The sequence below is a fragment of the Alligator sinensis genome, unplaced genomic scaffold (genome assembly GCF_000455745.1).
Source record: "Alligator sinensis unplaced genomic scaffold, ASM45574v1 scaffold962_1, whole genome shotgun sequence".
NCBI lineage: Eukaryota > Metazoa > Chordata > Crocodylia > Alligatoridae > Alligator > Alligator sinensis.
In genome coordinates, this window is record NW_005842404.1 from 1278823 (window position 1) to 1289518 (window position 10696).

Below are 10696 nucleotides of genomic sequence, written 5' to 3' on the forward strand. Positions count from 1 at the left end.
GAGTTGATGTCTGTACATGTTCTGTTCTGAGAGAAGCTACAGCACAGTCCTCCAGTATCCCAAGGTATTTTGTCCCTCCCCATCCCCACCCCAGGAGATAGCCTGTTGCTCACTGGACTCAACTGCTTTAACCAGGCAGGAAGCAGAACACTTCCTTTGCAATTCCCACATTGTGCTACAGGGAGACACAGGTTGACCCTGAGCAGTCTGGGTTAGCCCATCAGAGCTGCCCTGTGCACTGCTGCTATCTGTCTCCAGGCAGAATGAGGGAGCTTGTAGAGCATGCTGAGCTCTGTGCACATGGGACCCCTGGCTGTGTAGCATCAGCACTGCCAGGTCTCTGCTCTTCAGGGGCTTAGCATTCAAATGTGTGTTCAGACATTTTGGGGTAAGTTTTTCTACTAGGAGAACAAACCCGGGAGAATTCTCCCAGATCATTTGAATGTGTGCACACAACCTAAATATGAGTTCTGTATGCATCTTGGACATTGCAGTTTGTTCAGTACAATGAGAGATTAATTCTCACTTGGATGTCCGATGTAATCATGAAGTTATTTTGCATTTCATACAGGGGAGACTGACACAGCATGGTTCCCGCCAAATATTGTTGGGTCAGATATTAAGTACAAATCTTGGTATAGGACTTGAAATCCCACCGTCAGACTTGGGGAAGCAAAATTCTACCCTTGAGAATAAATACAGTCAAACTAAATTACAGAGTTGCTCTTTTATTTTTGATTTAGGAAGTTGTGGTAAAGGAGGAAGATGAAGACATTTCTGATAAAGGGAGTGAATCTGATGAAGAAGAAACTAACAGAGACTCTCAGAGTGAAAAAGAGGATGGAAGCGATAGAGATTCTGACAGAGAGCAAGATGAAAAACAAAACAAAGATGATGAAGCTGTAAGCCTCATTTTGTGACGGAGGGTGGTGCTGGTTCTAAGGTTTGGGGGAGCAAGTATTTTTATCTCACGCTCACCACTAGTGCAGGCTGAGCAACACAAGGTGGAAGGAGTAGCATCTAAATCTCTCGGGAGAAATTTATATCAAGCCTTGTTTTGCCAGTTGGAGTGTGGCAATGAAGCTTGTTCCTTAGGGAGAACAGTCAAGAATCCTTATGGAGGGGAAAATGAAGTGTTAAAATCACAAGAGAAATGAACAGCTTGATTTTTAGGGGAAGTTTTTCAACTTCTTTTGACAGTTAATTAACTCAGATGCAGTAAGATTCCATGCCTACATGGAGCTGTATTTTGCTGTATAGACAATACTCTCTGGTATACGGTTTCCTTGTGATTTTAAAGTAATTGATACACAGGAGCTATTAAGTCTTGTATAATGCATGCTACAAACACGCAGTGGCAGGAGGAGAATTAGTATACATGCTTCCGTATAGGAAATCTGGTAATTGAGAATTAAGCTGATGTACATTAACTCCTACTAAGCTCAGGAAGGGGTTTGGCACTATTGTGCTAGGCACTGCTCTCATGCCATAAAGCTGATGTCTGCACCAAAGATCATAAATCTAAAGTAGAAGATGAGAGAAAGCAGGTGGCTGTAACAAACAGTGTGAGACAGTTAAATGCCGTAAATAATGATTGCCTACCAACTGCTTAGCCGTCATTGTTTTGTATTGATGATTGTAAAAAAGAGATTTGTGGAAGAACAATGTGGGTGGTCCTTCTGATTTTTTTTTTATATTGAACTGGCTTATTTTAAGGGCCTCTATGTAGCTGAGCTATAGTATGTTTCCATGCTGTTTGATTTTTTTTTTTCTTTTAAACTGTTCAATGGAATTTGACCACTGACTAAACTTGCCTTTTTCTTATATAACATACACGTTGACATAAGGGTTTCTGTGCTGTCTGTACACTATTTTGGAAGTACTGGGATTTCATTTTTAATAAATAAAAATAAAAGGTATAACTAGGGTTACAGCATAATTTTTTACATCCTTGTTGTCTTTTAACAGGAATGGCAAGAATTACAACAAAGTATACAGCGAAAGGAGCGGGCTCTTTTGGAAACCAAATCAAAGATAACACATCCTGTTTACAGCCTTTACTTTCCTGAGGTCAGTAATATCAGGCTTCCTTAGAGCTTTTCAAGATGAGACTTAATTCAACAAAAGTATACAATTAATAGTTACATTTACTTTAAAATCACTTAACTTACATGGGGCAACATTGTTTCCAGTCATGCCTTTAAAAAAAAAAAAAGTGGTTGTGCAATGTAGCTTTTTTTTTGTGTGTGTACTTGTTTTGTTTTTGGAAAAATATTCTTTTTCACTGGATTATCAAGCCTTGTGTTGAACTCTCAAGGTCCTGTTGAGCAGACCTGGCAACATGACATCTGGTCCACTTTCTTCTCCAGTATCACACAGCTCTATTTTCATATACCACCCTATTCCCTAACAGTTCTTCCCCCTTGGTGTTCCAGTAGGCTTAAAAGAGAAGGCAGTCGGGGACCTCTCTTCTCTGCAGTATTCCCTAATCAGGAGAAGCAAATCACTTCTTTCCCCAAATTGCTTTGGTTGATGGGTAAGCCATGCCAGGCACTTTTCTTTCAGTTGCTGTTTCTCATGGAAAAATGAAGGTACAGGAGAGTGTGAGGACCAACAGAAGAGAGTTGAAGTGTGCTCCCCGTGGCCCTCCATTTCCTTACCCCTTTCAGAGCATGCCACTCAAGTCCATGTCAGTGACTGCATTGACTTCATTCTTTGACCAGCTTTCCAACACCTGAGCCCCTTGTCAGTGCTCTCTCTTCTGTTGGGAGGAAGGCTGGAGAAATAGAACTGAGTTGTTTTGGATCAGCAGAAAGATGGGAGATAGCACAGGAACAATCTAATGACCAACAGCAGTGATGTCCCAACACAAGAATACCATATGTACTGGCACCCTGCTTGCTGAATACTGAACATGTGTACATTATATAATAAAGTCTGATCTCATTGCTAGGAAAGAGTTCTGGTTTGGGTCTGGTCTAGTGAGTAGGAGCTGCCCAACCTCAAACACTCAGCCTTCTTTACACAAATCACCATGGAGTTGCTAAAGGCTTCCCCCCTTTCGCAGTTCCTTTGAGGAATTGTTCCAAGACATTGTCTTTACTTACCCCTCACTAAGCATGTTGGATCAGTCATGTATGCCAGCAGACTATTTACAGTTACCATCACAAGAGCATCATACAGGGTTGAAGGCAAAACTTGCAAAACTCAGGATTATGGTGAGGTATACTTGTAAATATGTGTTTATCTCTCCTTACATGAGGTAAGTCTTCAAACTTGCTTCAACTAATCTTTCCACTGTTTAGTACAACTGCATTTAACACTGTGCCTCCATTTGCAGTGTATGCAGATAAATGCTACACATTGTCCATATATTATTTATGATACCATCTGTACTGGATAATGTAAGCCCAAGGGGGCAGACTTAAAGTTGCATTGTAGAGGTGGCATGTACCTTAATTCTGTTTCCTAGTTTTCACAGGCTTAAGTGTGATCAGATTTAGCATGTTGGAAGGGCAGCTGTTGCCATGAGGCACCCTTAATTCTGCTTTAACAAAGTTTTTGGGCAGTTGATTGGTCTGGGTTTGCCAGGGCTGTAACTTCATTCTATGCATATTCCTAAATAAATAATTCTCTTCTGTTCCCTCAGCCAGATATTCAGAAACTGCACAGATTGCAGTTTTGACATTTTTAGGTAAAAATCTGCCCTGGTATTCCAACTTCATGAACATACTGGTTCCCTGGCATGCCTACACTTGCACCCATCTGTTAAAGGGCACTTTGCCCACTTCCATGGTAGTGTGCCAGCTTCAAGCAGGCATACGCTGTAAATTCCAACCAATGATCAGTTTTTAAAAAGAGAAAGAGAGAGTGACACTTCTGTGAAATTGTCCCCTGTGTGACAAGCAATAGCAAATTAGGGTTGGATGTTTAATTACAAGGCGTTGTATCTGTTGAACCCTGTGAATGCTGTATCAGTGAGTGCCTCCTGGTTTTTTTTTTGTTGGGGGGTGGAGTTGGTTTCTTACTAACAAAAATAATGATTAATAATATTAATCCCAACCTGATGGCTTAATTCCTGCCCCAGAGAACATAAATTTCACTCAGTGTGTCTAAGAATGTATGGGAAAGAATATTTTAATAACACAGCATTATAATGCACAACCTTGGTTATCTCTTGAGACATTACTGATGAGAAATAGCAAGTAGCATTTCACTGTAAGGGATCTAATTGATGAAGTCCCTTCTTAGTATTCGTCTGTGTGTACTTCATGCGTTCTTATCTCATACATACAGATATATCTTCTGCATAGGATCCTTCTTCTCTACTAATTAAAAAAAATAATCTGCTCACGATGCCTTATTTTATTTTGTTAAAATTCATACTTAACATTAAAAATTCATCCGTCCCTTGTGTCTGTGTGGAACAGCCATGAACAGAGAAAACTGATAAACAGACTTGGAGAAGATGCTTATTTTTTAGTTAAAAAAACCAAACCAAACAAAACCCTCTAGACTTCTAAAAGTAACTTTATGTCTTAGTTCGCACCCATCTTGTCTTAAGCATCTATTATTCTAAACACACAGAGCAAAGCTGCTACTGGTAAAGATGCAGGTGCTTTCTCTTGATATACTGTAAAATGGAAAATTAACATATCAAGTTACTCTCCTCACTTTAGGCTGATCAGTGCAAATTAGGTTTTTGTGCTAATCAGTCTGAGCTGTTACTAGTACAATAAAAACTCAGGATTTCCTTTGTCTTGTGTTAAAAATATACCATGCTATTAGTGCAGTATGGATATTTCAATGAGATTTCTAGGATTCTTAATAGTTTTACAATTTTAAGCATTTTAAAAAAGCAAAACATACAAAATACATTCAACATATTTTTAGTCTTATTTTTAATTTAATTTTGAGTTGATTTAGGCCTCTGAAATATTCACAAGTAAAAAAAAAAAAGCTTAAATAATAGTTGAGGTTGTAAGTGCATTTCAGTGACGTTCAGATAAAGCTTCAAATGCTGCCCCTTGTTAACAAGCCTCCCATGTGTGGAGTTTGGAGGTGAGCCAGAGCTGTTGCTGAAAGTCCCAAGACTAGCCCACTGCCCTTCAGCTCAACTCACCAGAAGAGGGTTTGTTTGTTTTTTTAAACTATAGAAACTATATAACACCGAAGCAACATCTTGGCTTTATATGTTAATTAGCCCTGAGGCAATCTGCGTCCAAGTCTCCTTTTAGAAAGGGATTTTAGTTTTACAAAGTCAATTATTTGGTAGGCTGCCAGGTGAAATGAATGAGCAATAGGTTGCCCAAAGTCATCTATCTTTACTTTGCCAGGAGTGGGCTGGTGAGGATGAGCTGGGCCTTGCCTTCCGTAAGCTGTCAGTCCTTGCTCACACAAGGCAAGATATGTCCTTCTGCCTCAGCCCACCAACCCTTGTTTGTGCCAGATTTTTGGCATTAAAGATTAAATGCTTCTTCCTGGCTAAAGCACCTGAGGCACTGCTAGTGTAAGGCATGCTAGGGCAGTGGTTCTCCCACCTTCTTAGACTCAAGGCACCCTTTGGAAGATGCCAGCTCTTCGCTTTCACTTGTTTTTAACTACAGAAAAACAGAGCAGTTCTTCTGTTGCAAAGAACTAAAAAATGACAGCAGGGCAGAACATTTTTGATGCTATGAATTTAAATTTGAAATCTCTGGACTTTTTTGTGAATTATGTATAGGTGTTTGCACACCCAATAGTGTTAATATCATATGGCACTTTATGGTATTGTTAAAAGGATCTCAGAACACCCTAGCATGCTGCAACACTCTGGTTGAGAATCAGTGCTGGGCCCTTGGTCAGTACCTGACATTGCAACTCCCCATAGAAAGTCTCAGCCAGGAGCATGATGATTCCCTTAGAACAGAGAACTGCGCAGAACCTACTCAAGGGAAATAGCTTGCAGCTTTCAGAGACCTCAGCACCTGGAAAGGGAAAAACAAATGCCTCCTTTATAAGGCAGAGGTTCATATTGTTAATTAGCAAATGAGTTAAAATCGGGGTTTAGATCTTTTCCCTTTTGCCTTCCTAATTTGAGTGCTTTTCCGCTGTAAAAAGCCTTTTTCTTGGTGCTGTCTCTTGGGCTTGTCCCTTTTCCACTCTTCAGCATGTATAAGTGTGCAGAGAAGCTTGCTTCTCCTATGAAGCACAGCCTAAAGACCCAGTGTAATGGAAACTGTACTGATCTAGCTTCAGCTGATGTACTTTTACTCTGGCAAAAAGAAAGGGGTCCGCTCTTAGGCACAATACCTCCTTTATTACTGCTTGCCTGGTTTTTAGCCCCTGCCAGATAAGGGAACACAGAGTGGGAAGTGTTTCTTTTTCACCCTTACCCCTCTTGGAAGAGGCTCCATTCCCCATGCAAATGTACAATCCTTGGATTTCCGCAAGGCAAAGAGAAACCTTTTCCTGGGTGCATCTACATGTGTACTTAATGCAAAGCAATAAACTCTGGAGCAATTTTGGTTGGAGTAAACTACTCCTGGGCACAGCAGCAATTTGAGCTGGGGCAGAGCAGTTTATGCCAGGACGACTCAGCCCCAGGCTCCAAGTGGTGGTGTTGGGCAGTAGAGGGGCTTGGCTGGGGCACAAGGGTGCTGAAAGTGCAGAGCCACATGGCTAGGCAGCAGGCAGGAGCCTGGGTTCCCCTGTTGGCTGGGGTGATTAGGCACAATTTATGCCTGCAGTCAGCATCTACACATGCCTTATTTGCAGTAAATTACACTGCCATAACATAGCATTGTCCATTACAGTACTATCTTACAGCGGCGTAAATTATTTCTTGCAGCTTAATAGTGTTGCATGTGTATAGTGACACTTTTTCCTTCACAGCAAATTTGTCTACTCTGTAGTTAAGTGCATGTGTAGATGTACCCCTTGAGCATCTCCCCACATGCAGAGGCATGTATTTCCAGGGGCACAAAAAGCATCCACACAAGTCTTGTGCTACTGCTTTGTGCCCCAGGACACACCCCCTACACGTGTACTCTAGCATGCTCCAGATTGTCCCGGGTGGGGTAGGGGAGGGTGCAGCTAGTATCTGTGCTGGCCCCAGCAACCGTACATGGGATCCTGAGGGCTTCCCGGGGCAGCAGTTGCTCCGATCCAGCGACATGGAGACTGGCTGATAGCCGGCGCATGGTTCTAAATGGCCAGGCCCCATTTCTGGTGGCACATGCGGCTACTGCCTGCAGTTTGCTGCTTTTTGTGGCATGTTTCTTTTTTTTGCTTTGATACTGGAACATTCTGGTATCAAATTTTGGCACCATGCTGCAAATTTGTAGCTCAGTCCACAGTTGCATGTTTGCTGCTTGCTGTTTGCGGCACCACAAGCAAATTTGAGGCACCGCAAACTGCAGGTGCGCACTTGTCTGGATGTGCCCCCTGTGTTCAAATTTCCACCTGCATTTCAGAATCCTGAGTGGTGTTTTGGACTATCCTAAACTACTCAAATGGGCATTAGCCATCTTTGGGGGATAAAGCATGAGGCACTCTCTCATGCTGGCTGCTTTCATAATGAAGGTATCTTTTATCAGTACACATTCGTGGCTGGTTTCCAGCTCAAGATGAGTAACATGCCATCCCTGTCCTGTGAACAGAAGCACTCTGTTCTCCTCAAAACTCCCCCCCCCGAACCCCCCCCAACCCACAAAATACTGCATTAATTCAGTTGTTTTCAAGGAACTTACTGATATTTCAATAATATATTTTCCTTTGAGTATTAATGGATGTATAGTTCCAACAGGAGACTTCCTCTGAGTACATCATAAAATGTTGGCATGTTAGTAATCTAGGAAGGTGTCTATGGAGAAGGAATCCTGATTCCCTCTGTAAGGTTCTGAATGACAAAAGGGAGAAAAAAAGGTGTTGAAACCTCATCTGAGGAGGACTTCTAGAGACATACTTTGGAAGCAGAATCACTCAGTCCCCAAAAAGCTTCTTAAATTGTGAAGCTCCTGCCTGATATGAGCATGCTCTTATTTTTGCCTGTTATTGTGGAACAGTAATTAGAATTCTGCTTATTCTTCCCACCCCGTACAAGCTTTCATATTCTTTGCTTGTTGCTTCCCAGTTGTGTTGACTGAGGGGAAAAAAACTCTACAGCAAACTGATTAATTTCTTAGTGGACAGGAGATTTGTTTTCCTTCTAAGCAGTTTCTCTACCTCATCCAGTCCACCTTGATAGCTTGGTAAATGATTAGAACATACTTTGTAACAAATAGGAATCTTTCTCTAAAGGGGGTTGCGAAAGGAAGGTAGCACTGGATTTGGAATTATCCTTAGCCTTTCCATTGGTTCACCTTGAGCCCATTTATCTTCTGTCTTCACAGATAGCCAATCATGTGACTGGCCAGCAGTTACTTGAATAGATTCTTGTATGGTTGGAAATTCCTTCTCAAGAGTCCAGAGTCCTAGGTTTTGCTTATTTCAGCACAAAGCTGCCCAAGATTTTGGTGATGGCTTCCAGTCAGACACCTATATCAGACACTGGAGAAACTGCCCACAGTGTGTGACTGAGCTCCCTGAGAAGAGTTATGTGAAGGTTGACAGTTTCTAGGCAGGGATTTGAGCATAGGTAGATGGTAAGATATGACAAGTGGGGGGTGACCTTGAAGGTTGTGAGAAGGGGTTGTCTGGCCATTATGGGCTCAGACAGAAGTGCAGCTCCCTGCTGTACCAGAGAATGCTTTACAGAGAGCGTTCTGAGTTGCAACAATCTCCGGAACCAAACAGAAGTTCACTGTTGGTTCCAGGGAAGAGGGGAATCTAGCTGCTGGCTGCCAGCCTGAAGCCTGTTTCCCCTAACAATGGCCCATCCTCCCTCCCAGCCTGTGCTGTTTTCAGAATGGGAGAGGGGAAAAGGAGCAGAGGGAGCTCATCTAGGGATTTCCCAGCCAGGGTGAGGAACCTGAAGTGTGGGGTGGGTGGATAGGAACTCCCTCACCTTGGGGGTGCTCCAATCTATTTGCCCCATCCTCCAGTGCAAGCTGAAAAAACCCCAGACCAAATTATCTCTGCCCCCTTTTCCCCCCTCCCTTTCTGAAAACAGTGACAAGCTGTGAGGCAGTTCAGAAGTTATTGAAAACACTATGTTTTGAAATGTCTTCAACTGGACCCTCATGCAGTGAGAATTCAGATTTTTGTGGGATCGGGCCCATTTAAAGTGCTTTGCAGCCGTGCACTTCTGTTTGGTCACAGCTGTTGACTACATTCAGGGGCCAGATTGGTTGAAAGTTGTCTCTTCTGTCTGTGCCCTATCTTAACAATTGTAGGTGGCTGTGGTCCTGTATTTTTGTTGCATTTGGCTCTGGTTAGCAAAACATGAAAGAAGCTAATTCAGGATCTGATCTAATGTGACCTCCTAATTGCTGAAAGCATGCAGGCTGTCTTCCTTTGTTGCACAGCTGTTGGGTGATGATGTGTGAACATGGAGCATGTTAAGGAGAACATTCATTAACAGAGTTAAATATCCAGTGAAGACAAAGCTTCAGTCATATAATTGCCTTATGGTTGATATATTAGTGTTATCTTAATGTTATAGTGTTTCTGTAACTTTAGAAGCACTCTTTGGTGGCCAGACCCAAAGGGCAGGGCTTTGTTTTGGTGTTTCCTGCAACAGCATTTCGAATTACACATATGCACAGCATTACCTATTGATTTTAATACCCCCATTAGTGGGGAGTAGATGCTGAAATCTGCCAGGTATTTTTTTTTCTTTTTGTAAAGCAGTGGGATCTATGGATGTAAAATACTATATGATATCTAGCTGTCATTTACAAAAGAGTACTTTTAAATGTCTGAACAAAATTGGTAGGAGAGGAGGATCTTATTTCCTGTTCAAGGGAAGCTTTCTTTTATCTAGTAACTTCTTGTTTTAAAATTTAGGGGGGGGTTCAAATTTTAGTTGGTATGGAAAATTATTTGGTGATGGGACATTAGCTGGAGTCCAGTATGTTCTAACTTTTGATCTTAGAATTTTTTAAAAGTGGAATTTTTGTAAAAGTAGTTAGTGTGATACTGTTTAAATATTAACTGGATTCCACTGAAAAAATAATATGAACTTTAGTGTTTTACTTATATCACCTTTCTTGATTCTTTTGAATAAGCACCAAAAGTTTTAAGGTCTCTCAGGAACCCTGACCTGAGAGAACTTTTACGTCTTTTAAAATTGGGTTGTCCTCTTGCAGACTCAAGCAATTCTACAGGTGCATTTAGTGTAGGCAGGGGAAGGAATTATGCCTTGATAAAGTATGGTGGATGATAGGGGATAGAAGAAGACTTTACATGAATCTATAGGATCTTAAACTGTATAGGACATTTAAGAAATGTACATCCAGCTTAGCTTTAAATTCTGAGAGAAATGTCTTGCGTGTTTAGGAATGACATGCGTTATCCCACTGTGTTGTTTGCCATGCCTTTATGCTCTTGTGTCAGAAGCAAAGATTTTTGAAGCCCATGGCGTTCTTGGGTTTCTCAGAGGTCTGCAAAACCTCTTGCATCTGCTGTTCCATCAGGACCAACTTCTGTAAAGATGTCTTCTTATAAGTAGGGACCTGCCTAATTTGTGGTCGCTGGCTGCCAGTTTCGCAGAGAGAACGCAAGGCCCAGCAGTCATTTGACAGGTGGAGTGTGGTGCCCCCCCCCCCACACCCCC

At 41.9% G+C, this 10696-nt stretch overlaps 1 protein-coding gene across 1 annotated transcript in view; it reads left to right on the forward strand.

The window, feature by feature from the left end:
- Positions 1-10696, forward strand: part of SEC63 (SEC63 homolog, protein translocation regulator) — a 78858-nt gene that overhangs the window by 62475 nt on the left and 5687 nt on the right. The window contains exons 17-18 of the mRNA XM_014522854.2: positions 744-902; positions 1969-2070. Coding sequence (XP_014378340.1) covers positions 744-902; positions 1969-2070 — 261 coding nt within the window. The remainder of the gene's footprint in view (positions 1-743; positions 903-1968; positions 2071-10696) is intronic.